The sequence below is a fragment of the Rissa tridactyla genome, chromosome 7 (assembly GCF_028500815.1).
Source record: "Rissa tridactyla isolate bRisTri1 chromosome 7, bRisTri1.patW.cur.20221130, whole genome shotgun sequence".
NCBI classification, from domain to species: Eukaryota; Metazoa; Chordata; class Aves; order Charadriiformes; family Laridae; genus Rissa; species Rissa tridactyla.
In genome coordinates, this window is record NC_071472.1 from 3004406 (window position 1) to 3028727 (window position 24322).

At 40.4% G+C, this 24322-nt stretch overlaps 1 protein-coding gene across 18 annotated transcripts in view; it reads right to left on the bottom strand.

The window, feature by feature from the left end:
- Nucleotides 1-24322, bottom strand: part of MBD5 (methyl-CpG binding domain protein 5) — a 144835-nt gene that overhangs the window by 31155 nt on the left and 89358 nt on the right. For 10 of the 18 annotated variants that reach the window (XM_054207682.1, XM_054207681.1, XM_054207680.1 and 7 more), the window contains 5 exons: nt 23848-23905; nt 13242-13923; nt 8377-8479; nt 7765-7945; nt 2419-4557 (listed from right to left, as the gene is read on the bottom strand). In XM_054207682.1, the coding sequence (XP_054063657.1) occupies nt 2419-4557; nt 7765-7945; nt 8377-8479; nt 13242-13354 (2536 nt within the window). In that variant the 5' untranslated portion in view covers nt 13355-13923; nt 23848-23905. Of the gene's footprint in view, nt 1-2418; nt 4558-7764; nt 7946-8376; nt 8480-13241; nt 13924-21129; nt 21251-23847; nt 23906-24322 lie in introns of all 18 variants that reach the window. The other 8 variants (XM_054207678.1, XM_054207677.1, XM_054207676.1 and 5 more) reach the window with 7 other exon arrangements.

Genomic DNA, 24322 nt, shown 5'->3' on the forward strand with positions numbered 1-24322 from the left:
ATGAAGGTCTATATACTGTTTTAGGGCCTTGCCCTAAAGATAACAGAATCTGAAAGTTCATCTTAAAGAAGAAAACAGCTCTCTAGGCTGGTTAATAACATTTAATTATTTCATAAAATAATTAAATGCAGGCTGTGTGTATTTTTGCATGCATCAAAACTAAGAAAACAAACCCCTTCAGCAGTGAGGAACAGAACACATTCCAATCTTTCTAGTCTTTGCCTACACAGAACTACCATTTATCTTTTAGATAAGAAAAAAAGTGCCGCTTTAAGGCCCTATAATTATATCGCTATAATTCTATCTGTTATCTCCAGAGTATTAGAAATACCATTCTGTGGAAATTCCACAGCAGAACAGAAGTTCCCAGGCGGGTTATGCACATATTTCTGCTCCTATATTGATGAGAACTGAATTGGCCGTTTCTGGTGAGACCTTTCTTCATGGGGTTTTGACACATGCACAGATCTGTTCTGTCACATTTGTCTTCTCGGGAAGAAACTCAGCTTGCCTGAAGACATGGACCGGCGACACAAGGGAAGGCTCTGATCAGCTAACATAGGAACGAGGACAAGCCGTGCCATCCACCCGAAGGCCACCTTCTCGAGTGGTCCCAGGTGCCACCACACCAAAGCATGGCTGGGTCAAAGCGACGGAGCAGGAACAAGAAGATCCCGCATGGGGATGAACTTGGATTCTCGTTCTTAAAAGTTCACTTTAATAGTCCCTAAGCAACATTTTATTGATCATTTTTATGCCACGTAAAACTGTTAATTGGTTCCAGCCTGAATTTTGTGCAGGAATCTTGGACCTTTTCAGCTCTTATCCTACACGGGGTGAATTACTACAGCTCAGCTTCTTGATGGTAACCGCTGGCTCTTATCTCACATAACATTCAGTCTTTCTGTTCCCTGGAGGGCAAGTTAACGTAGTCAAATGCTGCCATAACTTCACAGCTTTCTTCAGCCATGTGGACAGGGATAATTCAGAAGGACCCACACATCCCACTGGTCCCCACTGAACTCAACACAGGTGGAAACCCAAAGGGTTTCCTGCAAAAGGGATTTTGTAGTATGCTTAGTGGGACAGGGAAGCAAGCTCCTAAGGCAAAACCAGACCTTTGTTCTGTTCAGAAGAGTGCAAAGTCTCAGAAGAGAGGGACTATATCAGGAAATACTCCTCTCTGTCAGCATGACAAGGCAAAACAGCCATGCAAGGATTAATAGCTGCTTGCTTGCAACACAAACCACTAATAGAGCTAAAAAAAAAAAAAAAAAAAGAAATTGCCATTTTTGCCATTTTTCCCCAGGAATAGAGAGAAACCCTTAAAAGTTATCAGAAACTGTGACCAGCATAATATTAGAAAATTATTTTTACATAATTCAGTTTTTATAGGATTCCATTCTGTATTTTAAAGAAGAAACAGCCCTCTTGGAGGAAGCTCAGGAACACATATCAGGTTCGTTCTCGGGTTAACGAGAGAGACCCCTCGCACACTGACAGTCCCTTTCGTTTGACCTGATGCCGTTTAGCTGGGATTGTATCAAACACACACTTTGGAAGTTAACCAAGCCGAAAGACTGCAATATCCAACAGAAGGTTTTCTTTCTGCTTAAGAAATTAACACAGTCCCATCTTTCAAAACTGCGTACTTTGTTCAACCAGTCGTAGTTAAATGAAACACACATTTTTGAGCTGTCTCCTTTTTACCTTTAAACAGCACGGAGACAGTAACAGCAGCACACCGCTTTCCTCTCCAAGTCTTTCCTGAGGAATAAACCAGGGAATCTCTCTACACTCTTCCAACTGAACACACAGTTTATTCAACCGTTTAATTACCAGCTTAGTAAAATTATCACGATAAAGGCAAACACAGACTTGGCACTCCCCTGTGCTGTCCCTGAAAAGGGTTAGTTTGTAAACTTTTGTACTGCTGGTATCTGCTCCAATCTCTGATAACACCAACTCTGTAATGCAAGCAGGAGAACACCTACATGGCCTGGACACGCACTGCCGGTTTAGCCACTGCATTCTAGGGTTGAAGTTGCAAAAAAACCCCACCCCAAGTTATCTGGGCAAGTGAGAAAAGCCGAGGTCTGGGTCTGTACAAAAGTGCGTGGATTTTATTTATGTAGAGTGTGTAGAAGTTAATAAAAGCAAGAATTGTCACAGGAAGGAGGCCAAGATGACTTTGTTCAGGAAAAGGGAGATATATTTTAGTCTACCGCTCGGTTTTTTCCTCATTTGTTTTATTTTTGAATTTCTGGATATCAGCATGAAATAGGCAGACTTTTCATATTGGTATATTGGTAAACTCAAATTTCAAAGGTAGATATGTAAAAGGAACCCATTTAAAAATAGTCACCATATATTTCCAAGCAGTCAAAGATAGGGGTATCCTTTTAGAAGGCAACGTACCTGCTTCAGGACTTGTTTGATTACAGCTGCTAACAATGCTGTTTGGTACCACTGGAGTGGAGGATGCCTGGATTCTCGACTGAGGTGGGTTCGGATGTAATGAATTTCCTAAAGCCATTCCTGTCTGACTGAGCATCCCACAGTTCCCGCTAGCCTGCATCTGATTTATTAAACCTGCAAGATGGTTGGTTGTGCCCGGGCTAGTACCGTGGACAAAGTTAGTGTTTGTGTTCTGGCAGTGCACACTTTCCCCTCGCAAGGGCAAACTCTGTGCCAGCGAGTTCTGGAGACTGCCAGAGTTCATACTGGTGTCTGCAAAATGCATCTGGTTACCAGAGCAAGGTAAAGCAGTATTTGAGCTCCCACAACTGGTGGTACTATTGCTGCTCATGTGAGAGCTCTGACAACTCATGGACTGAAGCAGCTGGGACATAGAACTGATGGGAAAGGAGCTTTGACTTTGCTTTCTTATCAAATCAGATCCAGCTTTGGAAACTCCAGAACTGTCCAACTGAGACTGTCTCAGCAAACTCAACACCGTGGTAGTCGGCTGCTTTCTTTTTCTCAGAGGATCTTTTTGCTGAGACATCAATTTATCTCTGAGTGCTGCTCGGCCACTTTGCCCTTCAGTCGTCGGTAGAAGCACATTGGCAGCAGGAGGGAACATGGTATTTAAAGTGCTATGTCCTTCGTTGTTGCCACCGCTGGCAACAGGTCCAGAATTGCTACTGCTGTTATTGTTGTTACCAGCAAGTTTATTTTGATTTGCTAGCTGTGCTTTGGCTGCTGCTGAGAGTAAACTACTTGCTGGAAAAGAGGCAGCGTTGTGCTGGTTCAAGATCTGATTTAAAGGCATTCCCAGCAAACCAGGCTGACTCTTCAAGGAACCGCTTCCAGCCGATGCAGTAGAAAAAACTGCATTGTTTGGAGGATTTAATACATTACTCATTCCAGCAATTAATGGGTTAGGGATGTCCTTGTATTGATTAAGTCCATCATGCTTGGTGGAAGGGCTAGATGGCATAGATGGTCTCGGTGACCCTATTGTTGACCTTGGGGACCTGGGAGGAACTTTAATACCACTACAGGATGACTGTGGTCCTACTGGAGGCAGCAGGAAATTTCCATGATCTGATGACGTGGAAGAAGAACGTGATCTTTGGGGAGAAGCCTCGATCCTTCCAATCCCGGATCCCATCATATGAACTGGGGACGTCACTGGTGAAGGAGAGAGGGAAGTTGAAGCAGAATGCTGAACTCTTTGAACATGACTTCCATGGTTCATGTGACCAGGTTTTACAGTTGGCAAAGGAAGGTTACTTGGCAAAGGGACGACAGCAGGAGGCATGCTTACATTCATCACGGGTACCTGAGAGTGGACATTTGAATGGAAAGTAGTTGGGTTAATGATAACAGGATTCTGATTCACTGGTTTGCTAGGAATAGGGTCAAGTATGCCAAGTGGATCCTTTTCTGATGTTAATGGCTTTTTCTGAAGAGCACAAGAAGGCGGTGGAGGAGGCGGGGGTGGACCTTGGGGTGGTTTATGGTGAAACATTGCTCGTGGTATTTCCATACCAGATGAAAAGTTACACATCGGTTTTTTCATTACTGGGCTTTTTGTGGTCAAGGTTGGGGAAAGAGGTATATTAGTCCTTCCAGCCATTGCACAGGATGACTGTATGGGAGAACCATGTAGCATTACTGATGGTGGAGACAGAGGTGTCCTGTTCATGTGAATAGGACTAGAGTTGGGTGCTCCATGAAAATTGGGATTGTTCCTTGTGAAAACATCAGGGCTTCCAAGTGGGTCAGTCCTAGGAGAGATTGAGCCATCTCCGTATATCTGTGATCCTGATGAAGCTGGACTGGGCATCCCACCATGACTGCCACGATACGGAGACTTCTGTCCAAGTTCATTACTACCCAATCTCTGCCTAGGATAGACAGAATGAAGTTCTTGTTGCTGGCTTCCAGCCATTTCTTGCACGTAAAGCCTACCCATGGCATTAGATGCCCCTATCATCAACTTGAAAGGAGTCTTACATTCTGGCATCACAGAATTTGTAATTCCTTCATGCGATTTATTCCTCACTGATCTTGGAGTTGCTGCTCGAGTAGGAACTACTGGAGTTGCACCTGATATTAAAAACACAACAGTTACTGTTTTGAAATCCAATATCACACATTTCAGTGCAAATCTACTGTGTGTGAAAATACTCACAACAGCTAGAACACCTTTTGGCTAAATTTTTGTCTGAACAGAAATAATACCTACATCACCAAGTAGTTGCAGGAATGGTGCATGCTACCCTACGACATAGTGCAGTTGTATAGACCTTGACTTCAGATCCCATATAAAGACTGCATAAATATTGACAAAAATTAAATCTTGTGTTTCTGAAGTTTCAAGCATACTTGCTCCCTACATGAATTTCTTTTAGCATGGTCCTTCTGAAACATCGGTTCCTGAAAGTTTTTTCTTTCCTCTCCCTTTTGTCTTTTCCCTCTAAACCATCATCTCCAGTGTCCTGCTCCTGAATCTCCAGCATCACCACTTTGGCTACAGCCAGAAGGGCTGGCAGGAGGAGCAGGCGATCGCTGTGGCAGGGAAAAGGAGCCTCTGGCACCACCTATTGAGTACAGGAGGAACAAAGCTCAGCAAAGGTTTAGACTAATTTCTCCACGCCCCACAGAAAAAAGCGTCCTGCCCCGAGTGCGGTCCCTGATGAGGACGAATGGAGAGCTGTGCCATGCGACTCTGGCCCAGATTTCTTTTCAGCCAAGCACTTAATCGCAGAGACCTAGGACAGCATGGCTGTGCAAGGCAGGATGCAGCTTCTCCGGCTGCTCCGCATCACTCGCTGGCACCACGGGCACCGAGTTCCAGTCCTCTGAGTTAATCAGTTCCTCGGAAGTGTCCTGTATTACTTTACTAAATTAAGGCGTCACCTGCAGCTTCTGCAACTAGCTTTGCTTGGGGTGAAGACGCTAACTTTAAGGGGCTCAACCTTGTACGTTGGTTTCAGGATAAAGGCCCTGGGGATATTTGCACACGCATACATGTGAATCCCTCTACAATGGAAAAAATTCCTGGAAATCCCAGTTTTGAGACTAGACTTTCCTACAAACACGAGACCGTTTTCTTTTTCTGCCCACTAATGTCAGTTTTATTTAAAAAGATTTTTTTTTTCCCCCCAATGTTTTACTTTAAGAATACCATCACAAGCAGCTCCAAGTCTGGCGGAATTTCTGCCAGTTTTGCTGCTCTGGGAATTTGTAATTGAGCTTGGAGCGCCTGGCATGCAGCCTCTGGATATGCAAACTATAACTTGAGTCATGAGCTAAAGATTTCATGTTCAAATGAATTCAGTGGTGCCTTTAAATTCCTCTACTCACAAGAACCCAATTCCCTTCTTTCCTTCAGCCCGGCCATAGGAGACAGATGGCACTGACAATCCTGCCTTCATCCTATTTGCCCAACCAGCTACAGCATGACAGAAACAAACATATTACCTTTCCCAAAATACAACCAAAGTCTCATTTAGGGGACAAATCTCAAGACTGAACTGCAAAACAAAATACGTAGGAGAACCCTCACCTTGAATGCTGGACCTAAGCAGATGGTCAAATGTAAGTGTGCATAAATGAAAAGGCATTTCCTTTACAAAGGCAATTTATTGGGAAATATTCTTTTTTGCTTAGCGCATAAAATTCTGATCAACGGAGAAGGTAAGACCACCTAAATGTGACTTGTGTCTTCAATATTTAGCTGGTTTTACCTCCTTCGTTTTGCCAGTTTTTTGAAAACAGAAATGTAATTTCGATTCTACTCATAAAGAATAAAAATAATTAATAAGGAAAAAGCACAGTAATTGGGAAGTTGCACTGTTTGTTCTAAAAACATAAATTACGTTGCAAAAAACAATTTAAACAAAGCTTTAAAATCATACATAGCAATTTGAACATGCCAGAGCACAGCAGTCATCTTAGCGTTGTCTATCTATCGGAGATTTATTATTTATTTTTATAGCCTTAAAATTTTCCACTTTGAAGTCAGGCTGCGGAGGGATTAGCAGTTGGCCAGCTGTTATTACAGCAATACAGGGGTGCAAAAGATCCCTCAGATTATCAAGGGCCATTTCCCTGAAGCCACATGCATCACAGCACATAACCATAAACGCACTGAGCTCTGTCTTAAAAGTAATTTCGCTCTTTTGTCCTCACCATTTGGATTTGTAAGACTTCAGAACCTTGTCTTGTAATCCTTAGAAAGTATTTAATTTTCTGTTGAAGTTTCTGTGCAACTCTGTTTTTGTAGCTGTTTCTTTCAGTGCTAACCCTGTCCTTTAGCTTAAGTAGCTTGGTTTTCTGGTGCCGATTCTCTTTTATTTACGCTGTCTCTATCGGCAGCAATCGTACCTTGTTTCAGCCACCATTTTGCCAGGTAGCTAAACACTTTTAGATGACTTTTATAAGAAGTGTTTTGCAGTTCACGATGAGAAAAGCTTCTGCTCTGTTTCAGCGCGAGTGCCGGCAGTGCAAGAGCGGCGCAGGACGGCAGTCGGCGTACGATGGCATTTGTGCGTCTCCCAGAGTCACACTGATCCGCACCATACTGCCATCTGGTACTGCTCACGGGCATCTTTGATCAGCTACTCTCTCTAGGTCTTCTTTCTCAATAATTTACAGCTCATAGCTTTTTTTCACTAGTCCCCAGGTGAACAACCTTACAATTAACAGGATTTGTTGCTATACCTTTTCTTTCACTCCAGGTCACAACGATCCCCCCAGTTTTTCAACATGTTTTGATCTTCTCTTGTTTGGATAGTACCTGCCAGCTTCATCCATCAACAAATTACCTCAGTTTTTGTTGATGTGGATAATTAAAATGCTAATCCAGGTTGGTCCCCGAAAATAATCCTTGAGAAATTACAGTGGAGATCTTCTCTGGCTCTATATTCTGCCTCGCAATACAATTTCCCATTTAGCCAAGTCCTTAGCCACATTCTAATCCCTTTATAATCACTTTATTCTGCTTCTCTAATTTCCCATGTGACAGAATATCAGACATATTACTACAGTTCCAAAAGATGAGAGCTAATGTATTTTCTTTGTCTAGAACAATCTGATATCTTTTCCAAGAAAATCATGCTCTTAGTCTGGGATGACCTGCTTTTTAGACTCATGTGCTCTCTACCAACAGCTCTCTAACTACTGCCTCTATTTTTTCCTTTAATCTGTTTACTATTGCACTCATAGATATTTAAGACTTCTTGGGAGTGTTTCTGTATTTATATATACTTAAAATTAAATAGTTAAATGATTCTGCATGATTTTACTTACTTGTCCCACCACCAGGACTAGTCAGAACTAGTGAAGGATGTGGTGCTTCCATGCTTTTATGAAGTGTAGCCACAGCAATAATTTTCCGTTTGTGTATGCATAGTTTGGTGACATCTTCGTCCGCTTTAACATCTTCAGCAGTTCTCTGCTTTACAGCAGCTCCAGGATCAAAATTAAAGACCTGAGAGTAAAAATTCCAATGTTTAAAATAATGATTAGAGGCAGCAAACTCACCAAATACAACTAAAACAGAAATTTTACATAAAATCAAATTTACTTCTGTTTCTCAGAGGTATCTGACTGCTCCTGCACTGCTCAAGAGATGAAACAGAAGTCAGTGTCTGGTTCTGATTCTCACACGTTAGCACGATGCTGTTGATGGTAGGTTTCCAATTTAACAGGAAAACGTTAAAACACCGTAAAAAACGAGTCAGATCTTTTCCATGCGGGGAGAAAGCAGAGGGAAGATTTCTTTTGTACTGTGGGAAATCTTTGGATGTATACCACTGACTTTATATATACGATCTGAACAGAGATTAAGTCATGGCAGAGCACATCAGCTGATATAACTGATAAGGATTATAGCAGAGATCCAAAATGATGCTTTTTTACCTTGGGAAGAACAAGAGGACATTCTAGGCCACACTTGCATGTTCCATCAGTCAGCAAGTAAGTCTTCACCTGCTCCAAGCAGGATAATAAAGACCCACTGGGACTGTAAAGGAACAGAAATGATGAATACGAGCTATTTGATAGGTCACGACTCCTATCCACCATTCTAACAGCTCACACAGAGAGTGTTTGAAATAACGCAACTAAGATTTCGTATTTTGTTTCATAGTACTTCTTGCTTTTAGTCAAAAACTGAGATGCTACTTCTCAAAAACAGCCAAAAAATTTTTTTAAAAGGAAGCTTTCATTATAGAAAAAACAAACACAGCGAGTGCGGAGAAAAGAAAGCAAGTGAGATTATTGATATTTACTATTCACATTACAATCCTGCTTGCAAGCCTTAACAACACTAAGATAATTCTTCTCCCTCCCCTCTCCTGTAAAGTGTAACACCCAGGCAGAGCGCAGCCCCCACGGACCTCCTCCCCCTCCATCGCATCACCCAGTTCCACGCAGGCACGACAGTCACCGGCACTTTTTAGGACCGGGACCTAATTTAAGAAGAAAAAAACCACACACGAAAGTGTGTTTCAAGAAGAAGGAGAAAAAGGGGCCCAGTAACAAAACTCTGGGTCTCTCGGTTGCATAAACAATTTGGTTTCATTCAGTCAAAATTTCAACCCTCTCACTGAAAGTAGAGAAATGTTACAGCAAGAAGCCAGTCCAGTGAGTTTCTGATAAACTGCACTCGGGTTTCTCCCACCAGAAAATCATTATCTCCATATCCAAAAATAGGATACTGGAAATCCTGTTACAGCAAAATCACTAATTCATAAGATAAAAAAAGTTCTCATGTCACAAGCCTCTGCGTTCCAGATTGCTCTTTATTACTTAGCTGTCTAATCTGTTTATCAGGGAGAGAATACAATAATTTATGAGGAACGGCTAAAATACTGGTTCTTAGTGGCAGCTGTAAATAGCCCTTATTTTAACAAAAACAACTTAGGTGGCATAGTTTGGATCATGAAAACAGCCAAGAGTCAAAATTCCAAACTACAACAAACTTTTGCAGTTAAAACCCAACGTATAAACACTTAATTCTGCACAAGAGCTAAGTCACTTACAAAGCAACACCTTCAAGTGACGTTCAGTTATGCTGACAGATTCAGTGAGTAATTTATGTGCCAGACTTGTCCTGAAACAGTTATTTTAGAGAAAAGCGCTCAGGTCAAATACGTGCAATAGTGACAGTTCTGAGGGTAGAGCAAGATGAAAGAGCAATCTAAAAATAATGGGAGAGGTATGCAGTGGTAGGTAGGTCAGAAGGTCAAACTTCCCCTGTCTCAAATTGAAATACTTGGGGAACAGGGGGAAATTACTCTTTATTTTTATTTATTTTAATGTCAGCTACAGACTGGTTAAACCACGAGGCTCCCATTATCACATTTTAACTCGGTGGGCATCACTTCGTCTCTACTTTGGCTCCGCATCTCCAGCACTGGCCGATGGCTTTGGACTTTCCCAGCCTGTCCTGCCCACGCACGCAGGAGCGACTGCTCACCCAGGCAAGGTCCACACTTGAAGATGTTCTTCCCGGGGGGGAGACTGAGACTGGCATTTGCTCTACGTTATCCCATCTACATTTCTGTGATGCTTAAATATTTGCGTTAAAAGGCATCCCTGGGAATATTCCCTGGAGGTGTCCAAGCCCAGGCTGGACGGGGCTTGGAGCAACCTGCTATAGTGGGAGGTGTCCCTGCCCAGGGCAGGGGGTTGGAACCAGATGATTTTTAAGGTCCCTTCCAACCTCAACCATTCTATGATCCTATGATTCCATCCTCTGGAGTCAGGATGCCTTTTTATTTGCATTGGTAAAAAACGTCCACTGAGCAGCGAGAATAAAGCTATACCACCACAGCTTTTTTTTTTTTTCCTATTTCTAGAATAAAGGGATTTTAAATCACCTTCCTTGGCATGCAGTTTGCCTGGGTGCATATATCCAGTTCAGGCACAAGGAGATTCTGTGTCCTGGAAACAACAGACCTGAAGGGCCCGTTCATACAGCACCGAGGATCGGTGGTGGGTGTAAAGGAAGGTCTGGACACTCGCGCTTGCCAGGAGCGCGCAGGTCAGTCCACTCAACCTGTGGCACATGGGATTCAGCATCCCTACTGCACATATATGCGTGGTTATTTGTCCACAAGAAACACCAAAATCTAAAAAGGGCCCATTTTTCTGTTTCTGCCTTGTTCCCGGGCAGACCTATGTAATTGCAAAGTATCTTTTGCATGTAGAGATTTTCTCGCACTTCTACAGCGCAAGGGATAATCAGCAGCTTCCTTTGTAAGAAACTACCAGCTTTTTTTTTTTCCATCACTGAGGTCATCAAGAGGTTTTCCGAGCCCAAAGAAACAAAAAAGAGCAAATTATAAAATATAGTAGTATCTGTTACTGACAGTTCTGAAATCTTTTCCTCTTATTAAAGAGCTTTTCTCGGTTTATTCCACTGCTGACTCTAAGCTGAAGAAGAGATCTAGGTTCTACTTAGAGGCTGTGGTATTGTTTTACTAAGAAAAGCACTGAGACTCAGCTCCGTGCCTTTACCAGGTAATAAACTGAGTTAATTAATGGATTTAATCCAAAGCAACTGTTGACAGCTGATAGAAGAGCGTGCACGCTTTATAAGGAAGCACAACTAGAATGAGTCCTTATCCAGCTGGGATCATCTATTCTAGTTAAATCATGTCAGATCTTAATATATACACTAATTTTCCCTTGGATATTTTTTGAGTCAATATTGTTTGACCTTTCATTCTCTCAATAAATGCTGTGCGTATTTTCAGGGTGGTTGTTCCTTCAGAAGAGCCGGGCAGCACTAGCGCAGGTTTCCCAGGGAGGTTGTGGAAACTCAATACTTGAAGATGCTGCTGGCGAAACCAAAGGCTGACCCGACCGAGTGTTGCAGACGCTCCACGTCAAGCAGGAGGTTGGACTATTTGACTTCCATCCTCTCCAACCAACATGTCCTACCCTGGGCTTTTCACCAAGTAAGAATGTAAGAGCCGTGGACCACACCAAGTGTGTTGTCGAGCCTTCCCCTTCATCGGAACGGCTTAGAGAAGGCAACCAGAAAATTAACCATTGGATTAAAGAGGGAAAAAACGTACACAGGGGCAAAACTCGGGAGGAGGGCAGAAATGCCACAACCCTCTCCAAGCTGAGAAAGGCAACAGGTCGACTTGATTAGCCGGGCCAACTGAATAAAAACAGTGTTTTCCATAAGGCAATTCAGAACAGAAATATTAAGAAAGTTGCCCTGAACAACTACATATAATAAGAAGGTAGAAAAGCAAATAACTGGCAGAATTATACCACCTTTTACTAGTTTATGAACATGTAAGACATACGCCTGAAGAAGCAGCACAAGCTTTGTGGCCTGCTTCTTACAGCTATAGAAAATGGAAGTTCAAAAGCAGGTAGGATCGTCAGATATATAAAAATACCAAAGCATTGTATGTCCTGACGCCTGGATACAGGGATGATAGGAAAAAAAACCCCAACCCACAACTTTTTCTTTCTCATTGATTTTTAACTAAGGCAAAGGCCCAGTAAATTATAGCTGTAATGAGAAATATAAGGGGAAGGCGATTTATCTTTGACATGCGTATCACTGACATGGATTTTGTGTGATTCTGCTAATTGAGAATATAAACAAGAAATCCCGGAATGCATTTGATCTTTTATGGCAGTTTAGTGTAAAATTGGGGTATGCTCTGACTTGTTAAAGAATTTTGTGTTGGTAATACATAAAATGTGGGGAAGAAGTGGTTATTTTAATCACAGACTTGTGGAATAAGATTAAGCAAATAACAGACTGGTAATCATTTAGACTTCTGTGATGTAAACCTGATGAACCCATATTTTGTTAAAGCTAACTTTGATCTTTTTTCCAATAACATTTAATTTGTAGCCTGTTCGTCTGAACACATTCATTTAACAGTAATTTCAATGCATTTCTTTTGTGACTGTTCCAGGGTGATGCAAAAAAATCCAATAAGCTAACAAAATAAACAAATAAACTACCTAAAACTTTGGATTTAGGCGTGTGTTCCTGTTTTTTCTACATGAGGAATGTGGGGAATCCACAGAAGTAAATCTTGCTGGAGAACGTCAGTGGTAGCGAACACGGAACATTCACAGGGCACATAAAACCTGCTATTTTCTGCAGCTAAGTACACCAATTAAATTTCCTTTCAAAAGAGAGTTAAATAAAACACAACAGTTGTGTTGCTGACAGCAGCAGCAAGTCCCACTGTACCTTACCTGCCATAAGCTGTCTGCAAGCCAGATCACTGCTTTCAACTCCCCCAACAAAGGCTCTTATCGAAAGCCCGTGGTGGTGCAAGGAAAAGGCGATGCCTACGCATCTGGGAGTAGGCAAAAGACAGCAGAGATTTCTCACCATCACAGGTGTGCCGTATAACTAAACCTCTGGTTCGTCTCATCGTAAAAGGTTTGAATAATGAAGATATTAAGTAAGGTTAAATCTGCTACTGCTCAGCTTTCAAATCCGCATGACAATAATAAGTAATAAAGAACTATTCATGCCTAAAGCAAAATGTATAGTAAGGATTATCAAATTTTCAAGACCAAGCAATATTAGATTTGAGAGTACACTAAGGGCATGCAAACGGCACAACTGACATAAGTGGACTCCACTAATAGCAGAAAAAAGGATCTTGCGCTTCCAAAAGAACAAGCCCTTGAAGTTCTTGAGTACCAAGATCAGCCGAGTCACGACTTTACCACACGTCCTGGCAGAACTACAAGGAAAACAAAAGAGCAACCACCTGGGATAACCTTACCTGATATAGAGCACTCCACTTTGGTCCACCCGCCGCTGCCAACCAACGGGAACTTGCACTGCTGGTGGCCCTCCATCCGTGTCCCCTCCGTCACACTCCTTTCCACCATTCATTTTTCTGTTTCTGTTTATGAGTCTTCAAAGATATCAACAGTAAGATGATATCCTTTTACTACATGTCATCATGGCCTCCCAAAGAAGGCCATTCAGCACACCTTTCCCCAAACTGTACAAAGTGCATTGGGAGGCTCCAGCTCAGTTTGAAACCAAGTCCTTAAAAGTGGCCATTTTTGTTAATGAGTCACTTTCCCATTATAATCCACATTAAATATGCAATGTTTAACTCCTTATATATTCATAAGGATGAACTATATAGATAAAAATTAGTGCTTCCAACTTGGGAAAATCATAATTCACCAATCCTTTGTTACCTGTCAGAAAGGAGAATGGGGAAAAGGAGAATTTCTAGTTCAACAGCATGGCTCCAAGCTTGATGACTGTCTAAGATAACTTGTATTTTGTGAAAGCTCGTCTCATTTTTATAAATATGAGTCAGATCTAATACCTCCAGGTATTATACCCTTTATATGCCACATTCTTTTTGTTTTCTTTTTATCTTCCGTTCATTATCCAAGTTGTCTTCTTGAGTTTCTTTCATGACTCCCTGGCTCCAATGAAACAGCCTGAAAAATACAGATATAGAAAACACATGAGCCATTTTCTGAAGTCTTTCAGCCCAGTTCAGTAACTCATGAAGATGTATACAGCTGCATCCATTTAAAGAGCTTAGAATCAAAATTTTAAATGTCAATGAAACCATGAAAATAAGGCTTAGGGTAAATATAAACCTGCTAGCGTATTCTATTTATATGTGAACGCAACAGAGCTACATGTTAAAAGCTAAGAGAGTACAACTGTTATTAAATAGTTAATGTACAGTTTGGGGGAATTAAGGGATGTATCTTTTAACTGAATAGTTTCACATATGCTTCTATTCAGAATTATCAACAGATGACGAGCTCAATTAATGTTCTTTAAAAACTGTTTATAGAACTGAATGAATTTAATGTGAAGGAAGCTGCTTCTAGGGTTGATAATATCCATAAAAATGGAAAATCCCTGCATTCAGACTAAATTAAAATAATAATTTCTTACAAAAAATTTGTATAATAAAAAGGGAGAAGCTAGCATCAATGCACTGATCTCAGAATACCTATGAAAAAATCTGAATATCCCAAGTAATAATTTCCCCCTGTATGATTATACTGTATGAGCAAATCTTCATGACAGAAGTTCAGAATGATGCAAACAGTGTTATTCCCCCAAAACGGGTTTTCAAGTTGACCAGGTGAGACTTAACTCTTCCGACTGGACTTTTTATTAAGGGGAGACAAACATGGAATGTGTGACCCAAATAGTAAATGCGTCAGAAAAAACCAACAACCCTTGGACTCAAATGGAAGACGTCATTGATGACTATGGCAGGAATGGTGCTAACAGGTTTCATTTGGAATTGCATGTCACTTCTGCCTTATTCCTAATGCTGATGTTATGCTGATATTTTAACACACAGTAAACGTCAGTATAGACCTGACTAATTTTGATAAGAAAAGGTATTTTTTGAGATAGAAAAGGAACATAAAGTCTTAGGATCCTACAACATCTCTGCAACAAGAGTAGCAACACCAGGTTACATCTATATTTAACAGTAACAACAGTTCCTTCCTTCAAGACCACTAAAGGAAGACTACAGAGGCATAAATAATAGTCCTCAAAAATATTCCCTTAAGTACACTTATGCTGTACGTTCTCTTCAGATGTACTACTTATAAATGTAAAGTTCAAAATGCTACATGAAGCAAAAAAAACTAGCCATGGTATTAAAAAGAAGGATGCGGATGAGAAAGGAGCCGGCCGGACCTACCCCCTTGACTAAGGCGCTGAAATCAAAAGAATACGGAGTGCGATTTTCAGAATAAAGAGTGCAATCCTCTGCAGGACAAAGGCTTCTGGAACAGCCTGGCACTGTTTTGCAGGGATCTGTTTCAACTAGGACAAGAAGAAATGGCCTCAAGTTGCGCCAGGGGAGGTTTACGATTGACATTGGGAAAAATTTTTACACCGAAAGGGTTGTGAAGCATTGGAACGGGCTGCCCAGGGAGGTGGTGGAATCGTCATCCCTGAAAGTATTTATAAGACGTAGATGTCTTATATGTTTCTAAGACGTGGACGTGGGGTCTGGAGGACAAATCTTATGAAGAACGACTGAGGGAGCTGGGGTTGTTTAGCTTGGAGGAGGCTGAGGGGAGACCTTATCACCCTCTACAACTACCTGAAAGGAGGTTGTAGAGAGGTGGGGGCTGACCTCTTCTCCCTGGTGACAAGTGATAGGACAAGAGGAAACTGGTTCAAGTTATGTCAGGGGAGGTTTAGATTGGATATTAGGAAACATTTTTTCACTGAAAGGGTTACTAAACATTGGAATAGGCTGCCCAGGGAGGTGGTGGATTCACCATCCCTGGAGGTGTTTAAAAAAAGGGTAGATGGGGCACTTAGGGACATGGTTTAGAAGTGGCTTTTGTCAGGGTAGGTTAAAGGTTGGACTCGATGATCTTAAAGGTGCCTTCCAACCTCAGCAATTCTACGATTCTATGATTCTATGACGTGGTGCTGAGGGACATGGTTTAATGGTTTTTGTCAGTGTTAGGTTGATGGTTGGACTACATGATCTTAAAGGTTCCTTCCAACCTAGACAGCTCTATAACTCTTCTACCCTCTGGAGCACTCCAGTAGCTTGTAATCCTTGGCCGGCCAAAACCGGGAAAGGGATGAGGAGACCATGCTGAGATCCTGGTCACTGCCAGCGGAGAGGTGACCCAGTACCAGCCAGCGAAGGTGAGAGGGAATGTCACACCAAACACCTTGCCGTCTCTCATATGACAACAATCTATCCTTTAATCTCTAAATCTGCTACGTAGGAATAGGATTTGGAGAGCACTTGGCAACAGTTCAGGACTCTCGAGTCCTCTCAGGTTTTCAGTTTAGAAGTTTTGGTGGGTGATTGGTTTTATCCCGATTAAGAAGGCAGCCGATGATGTCTCATCAAAACCGAGGCAGAATTTACCTTCAAGTTTCAGCATTATTGCTGAATGCTGCATAGGCATTTTTATTACAAGTCCCATGTAAGGCTAAAACAGGTAAATAATTTCCCTGTTGCTTTTAATGAGAATTAGCTTTCTGTAACACAGTAAAATCAGAATCAGAAAATATATATTTAAAACACTGGAAGCACGTAGCCCAGAGAAGGCTGCTCATCTCTTAGCCCAGTCTTGCTGTGGCTCATGTTGCTATTTAGGGCAATTGCACTGGATCCATTACGAGAAAATAATAGCCATCAATTTCTTTTTTGCACAAGCAGCAAGAGACACTTCGAAGTAACCTTATATTTCTCCTGGTTCTGCAATGCCCTGCCTCAGCTAACGTCCCATTCCATCACCACCATAATACTTATCATCATCTAATCAGATAAACCATTTTTCTGTACTGCACATAGCTTGAAATAGTACTAAAAGAGGCAAAAGAATTCACTTAACCGCTTCTTCTGTGGAAAATATTTAAATATTTTTACTCAGTACAGTGAAACGGAATAAAACGGCTGTTTCAATCACATACCTTCAGTCAAAGCTTATTATTTGTATGACTTTTTCTTGAGAAGTACTAGAACTGTAAACGAACACGAGGGTTTGAGTGATGTAAAAAATAAAAATGAATCAGAGCACCGGTATGAAGATCCATGTTCCATTCCACCCCAGGTACAAAAATACTTCAAGCACCACACTCGCTCTAAGCGGAAAACAGGCAACAATGCTATTCACATCATCGAAATTTGACCTTTTATCTTGTAATTGACTGCGCTCATATGCCAGTTGGGGTCTGTGAGGACACGCCGATGTGTGTGCGTGCCATGAATTACAGAAGAGGGCGAAGGCTCCCTGGAAGCTTCTTAGCACATGGCTAATCGGTGTGTAACTAGCCATGTAGAAGGACACAGCTAATCAGCGCGTAACTAGCCATGTTTTATGTGTTTATAGCAAAAACGCTCATGGAAGCGAGATTTTTTTCACTGAAGCCCGGCACACTTTTGTGCAAATTTCCACAAACTGCAGGCGATAAAATACCCAGCACATACTGGAACCATTGCACATTTCTATTGGGCATGAATGGCAAAAGTAAGAGGTTGCCATCAATGTTTTGGTATAAAAATTCTTTACTAATGTGCAGAGTTGATATGTGTTATTTTATCTAACTCCCTAACAGCATAGAAAAGTTAAGGGTACTACAGGTCTCTCCAAGAAGAGTTAAACCTCTCAAATCTGGTTCAACAACGGACAGACACCCTTTGCATTTTCCCAGTAACTGGTTATCAGCCAAACAAAGAATCATGCAAAGGTTCTGGCTGGAAGGGACCTTGAAGCCCACCCAGTGCCACCCCCTGCCCTGGGCAGGGACACCTCCCACCAGCCCAGGTTGCTCCAAGCCCCATCCAACCTGGCCTTGAACCCCTCCAGGGATGGGGCAGCCACAGCTTCTCTGGGCAACCTGGGCCAGGGGCTCACCCCCCTCACAGCAAACAATTTCTGCCTCACATCTCATCTAAATCACCCTCTTTCAGTTCAAACCCTTCCCCCTCGTCCCATGGCTCCCCTCCCTGATCCAGAGTCCCTCCCCATCTCTCCAGTAGGCCCCAACTGAGCCAAGAAAATGGAGCTAAGGAAGACAGCAGAGAAAAAGACGACAAGAGTCACTTAAACTAGGCTGGGTCTGGCTCTTTTTCACCCTACCGCTGGCACAGGCAGCTTTTATAGTACATTTTATACGATAAGGCAGCCTAGACCAGAAGTTGCATGTTTAAGGGGCAACTGGAGGGGACAGTGGCACCACTCTATTAGATTTGGCAAACTGTTGTGAGGTTGAAGGAGACATTTAGATCCCAATAGGGACCAGGCTGACCATGAATGCTCTGACACAGAGAGCATCCATTTGGTTATTCAAAGCCCAGAATCCTCCAACTCAATTGCAGAAAAATCCCGTCTCTTTTGATGTACCGTTTCCCCCTTCTCCATCGAAGTATTCTATCTGAAGTACTTTGGATTGGGATAGAAAATATTTGGATTTTGGACGAAATCCAAAGTATTTTGGACACTGGATTCTATCCAAAGGCCTGATTTTCATCAACCCATGTAATAAATACCTCTTCTCTGTAATCTCATAACAACTCCAGACAACTCATGTTATCTCACCACGAGTAACACAACTTTCCACATCTAAATCAATTACTTCTTTTTTTTCTGTGCGCCAAGACATGCTGTATAGATTTGTTTTGCAGTCCAGTTTCATTACAATACGCTTAAAAATATTTCATTGGAGAACTATGCAAAGCTACACTGACTTGTTTCCCCCCTTTAGCCCCTTCAAACCCCTCCTCCCATGGAAAATTTCTCCTTAATTTTCATATGCTGAAAGTATGTTTTCAATTTTTAATGCAACCACCTCACTTTTTGAAATGCTGCATTTTAGGAAGGCTCTTTGCACACTCAGCTGTTAAATGTTTATTTTAACCATTTTTTAGTCAAGTGGTGAAATTGAAAATTTGGTACAGAGTGAAAAGAAACTTAAATAAGATACTAATAGTCTGGATTCAGATCTATCACATACGATAGGAATACCAATATAACATTTCTTTTATTAATAAGTGGACATCGAGCCACTTAAGGCAAAGTTTGACAGACTAATATTGCAAAGATGCTCCAATACTTTTTTCTTACACGAACTTGAAAGTGTGCCCAACAATTCCCGGTATGACAGAGAAAGGCTGCTCAGAGCTTGGAGATCAATGACCGCCTCTGATGCACAAACCCCAGGGCTTACTTATGGAATGACCAGATTTTGGGTACAAAGTTTTGCCAACACTCAGAACGTACACAAAACACTGCTTGGAGATACAAACTGCAGTCTCACTTCCCAGCCCTTCCATTCTATCCCAAGAAAACCTACAAAATAAATTCAGAAAGAGAAATGCCCTCAAATCACCGTCTTGGGCTTTGAGAACTAACAGGAAGTTTTAGCTTCTTAAAAAGCACTATTTTCAAACCACGATGAGTTAAAATGAGTTTTTATTTAGTTATCACTTGCACATTATTAATCTATTTAAGTCTATCAAAGCAATTAGCTAGGATTCTCCTGTATCATCTAATTAGATACAAATGTTGCACCACTTTTTGGGAATGCTTTTCCATTTTGAAAAGAAGCGTTCTCTTGACTAATTACACTGGTATCGAATACTTTATGAAGCCCTATTTTTAAGGGAGTGATTCAACAAACAAATGTGCCTGAAGTATAAAGGAAACCTTTCTTCCGTCAATCTTATCTCATTGCATTGGTATCCAGGACCACAATACAGCTGTACACACGATATACTCTGGTCTTTGGTGGGAGAGACATCTTCATCTGACTCCTAAATCCAGAGTATGAAGGATACATTGCAACAACAAGAAAACTGATCTGCACTGAATGACTTAATTAAAATGATACATTTTAAATTGCCCTAGTGTCGAATCAGTTTATACTAGTCCAAGTACCTTTGGTATTGAATTATTTTACACTGTAGAAAGGGCAGTTTATTTTGTACTATAACAGGGCTTCTGCATTCCTGATTTATACAACTTTTGATGCTGTAGAACTTTTTAGAATTGGAAGATCCCAATCTAACCACTCTCTAAAATGATAGTTATTTGGATTAATTCACTCATAAAAAGCAAAAGTGTCAAGAGTCCTGGCCACTGTACCTATCTCTACAAGCCCAGCAGGCAATCTTTACCAGTAGCCCACTGGCCATGTCTTACCTGCATGTGCTTGGACAGAATCCTGTGTTATTTGGTTTCCTATGCTGCCAGACTACACAGAATCATAGACTTGCCCAGGTTGGAGGCGACCTCTCAGATCATCTAGTCCAACCACAGTCATGAATAAAGCAATCGCTTCACACCTACTCTTTAGTAATCTATACTAATAAAACAATAAAGAAAAGATTCTCATGGAGAAAGACTGATTTATGTTCGTGGATTCTAGCTGCTCATTAAGAGCACACAATACGAACCTCTTCCCTTGGAGCATTTTGGACCTGCATGCTGTTACCTAGTCAGAAGTTGTAACCTTACACCCGATACCCTTCCTACCAATGCCCATAGAGCAGGTAAAAAGTAGAGTCCACTGAACTGCATTATATCCTCAATTTAGTGGATTTAACTGTGCCATTATAGTTGTCCAATGGCTGAACTGGGAAGGAGCATCATTCTTTTAGCATCCTTTAGTGTATGTATAGTACACAAACCTGAAAATTTCTCAGAGTATGACTGCCTCTAACCACATGAAAGAACAGAGAACGTACGCCCTTTGTGCACACACGTGCACGTATGCGCACACACACAGCATCTCGGAAAGGGTTTTGACAAAAAGCAAAACTGAGCTACACGACAATCAAAAAAATGTCAGGAGACAAAAGGATTTTTCTTTTCAAACCTCAGCTCTGTCTACTCAAGAAGAATTTAATAAACACAACGGCCACCCAATAGAGTCCACAGAAGAATACATAACGCTCTTTCAGGCCTTCCACCACATTAATTTTTATCTTTACAAGGGAAATAGGTCAAAACTGCGCGCGCGTGAGACAGCCCTACCTTACTGTCAAAATAATCTAAGCATTCAGATTTTTTAAAAATAAAGACAAATAATTGGTATGTGATTTAAATCAAGTTATTCTGAAGACAAGAATCATGTCACCATTATCAAAACCTTTCTTAGGGAATATAATGAAATAGAATATTACTAACCTATACGTTAAGAAGAAGTGAAGAAATGTTATTACATCCACTTTGGCACTTTAGGAGAACTCGTATAAGGAAATGAGGAACTTGTATAATATACAATGTCCATCTTCAGCAACCTACAAATCTAGGAGAAGCAAACCTGGACTTGGAGTTTTTTTTTTTTTTTTTTAATGGCCAAAAGCCATTCATACATAGCTAAACCAATCCTATACAAACTGATTATTTTTATATTCTCTGAAATAAGACAGCAAGTGAAGTACTACATCGCAGAGAAGAGCTGCATAGTGATCTCCCTAGCCGAGCATTTTAAAGTACTAAGCTTTCTACAATATAAAGAGAATTTATACTTGAACTTTTCTTCTGAACAGCTTTTCTAGAGTTCTTTTTATTCTTTCTTCATCACGCAGTGATGATACATCATCAGTTCTGCAACTGGGAAGGACACTTTTTGGGGGCTTTCTTTGAATAGAAATTTCTGTCTCCTCCAAAACCTATCTTGCCATAAGGAAGCCACAATTCTTTAAGTATTTTGATTTTGTTGATCTATTTTGATTTTGTTGGCTTTTTGTCAGAGTTGGGTTGATGGTTGGACTAGATGATCTGAAAGGTCCCTTCCAACCTAGGCAATTCTGTGATTCTAATGCCTTTCCAGAATTTAGTACTTTGGAACACGCATGAGTAGATCTTAATTCTCTGTGGCTTCAGGTGTCTTTCATGGTTATAACACTGAAACTTTTCTACACCAATTCTCATTCTACAAGAAACTATCAAGCTCTAGAAGAGTCTATCAGGGAAAGTTACTGGACTCCACATCAAGGAAAAAAGATGACTGCAAAATGTGGAGAAAAAAAAGCCATCTGCGCCTGCAAGAGAGAGAATTCAGACCTTCCAAGACCAACTGACACAACCGAAAAGAATATGAATAGAGAAGAACCTGCTTTGTCACAGCGGGATCACTCTCGCTAACGTAATCATTAGAAAACAACCACTGAAGACATTCACATTTGTCCAAAAAAGTGATAAGGAAGTCAAAATTAACATATACTTAAAACTCCAAGAGCAACACACTCATTATTATGAAATGACATAGTTAAAAATTAGCGAAATAAATATTACAAGCATTTAGAAAGAATTTATAAATATAATTAAATTTATAAATATTTTAAAGTTTCAGACCAAAGTTAAAATTATTTGAAAAGAAGATCCAAGCACATGAATAAACAAATAACAAACTCTTCTTTCAATTCCCATGTTTCAGGCTTCCGAAATTCTGAAATAGTTAAATATAGTTTTGTAACAATTTTATAATGAAGATTATTTGAATTTCAGGAACACCTGATACAAAATGTTCTTAAGGTATCTAATAAACAGATGCAGAAAACAAATAGGTAATAACCATTTGTAAGTGTTCAGTTCTAGCTGACAGCTTTGCTGTACGTTATTGACTTACCGGTTACCAGGGAAATAGTAATTTGTGGAAACAAAAAAGTTAATTTGAAAAGAAAAGAGTATTTAAATGTAACGATTTCAAAACCTGAACATGAAAACTCAAATTAGATTTTAGATATGTCGTTAAAGAGGAAAAAATCAGGTTGCTGGGAGTATGGCGAAAGGCCCCACGCTGCTGGCATAACAATTACCGCATTACCCCCAGATCTCCATTAACTGTGCACTGGAGAATATCAAAAATTAAGCAATAAATGGTAAAATTGAAAATCATACTCCCATATCTTAAATGCAGAGGCCTCAATAAACTCGACAAACCTCCTTTGTATTAGACACCTGAAGTTCAGGACACAGCAATATTTAAATCATTTGAATAATTCCGATTCACTTTCTGCGCAAGAGAATGTCAGAAACATAGTAGGAGTGCAAATTAAACCTGTAAATTATGCTTTTGTGCCAAAGTAATAAGTCACGTGACTATACCATTTTTAGACACGGGGAATTTTTTCTCCAAGTGCCATTTTTTAAAATTGTTTACTGAATTATGTATCTCTACTCAGCAATTTCCCTCATGAAAATACTCTTACGTTATTAAAAAAATATGATAACATAAAAATCAGCTATTCAGACACCTTAATGCAAACCCTACAGCCTTATCTGGCATAAACGTAATAGCGCTTGAGAGCTTGGGCTGCCTCTTCAGGTCTGGTGTGCTACAAACCTGTACAAGATGATAGATGAATCTCTAGCATTCGTAGATTATTACTGTCTTCCAGTGATATACTAATCGAATGTGGACGTATTTGGAGAATTTGGCCCTGTTGTTTTATTTAAGAGACAGACAGTTCTGTTTTCTAAAACAGGACTCAGAAATTCAACGATATTTTAAAAAAAAAAAAAAAAAGTGGGCAATTTTAATCCTTCTAAATGCTTTCACTCCATGAAAATGATGACAAATATTTCTTTCCTGATATACAAGAGGTCCATTAATTGTTAAGTTTAATAATTTTTAAATGAATCTTTATGAAGATTTGTATACATGACCTTTCCTTCTATAGCTTCTTTTTCTGCTTCCCCTGGTCTGAGTCAGCCGTTTTATGAATATACCATTCCATTTAAAAATACTCTTCCTCACCCTCCTATTAAAAAGTCACGTTTGGTTTGTTATTTAAGATAGGTGAAATAAGTAATGCAAATATAAAGTATGTTTTAATATACTAATTAACAGCAGGGCACAGGACTTAAAAAAAAAAAAAAAAAAAAAGCCAGCCTGACCTTTTTCCTCATTAAGCATTAGATTGAAGGTGGGTACGTTCATCTTGTTCAGTCCGAGCTGAAAAACAAAGAGATCAGTCGAAACCAAAGATAAGCAAAAGTAAGCAATACAGTCCACGTGCGATGTTAAGATTTCAATACTGCATGATTCTGAGTTATTTCTTCATATTTATAAACACTTAATCAGAAAGGTTCCTCAGAACGTTATTTCTCTTTTGAAACTCTGCAATAAATACCTGTTTCCACTTATTTTGGACACACCACATTTCCATAAAACACCATGAGCACAGATAAAATAAGCTAATATTTAAGAAAATTGCTAATGTACAACTTCTTTTTAAAAAACCTACTCTACTGAAGTTTAATCTGTATTCCGGCAACAAAGACGATAAAGTTCTCGACTGTACGCACGCCACTAGTTTCAAATAAGATTTTGTGCTTCATGAGTGAAGCCCCTTTTTCCGCGTGGCTGTCC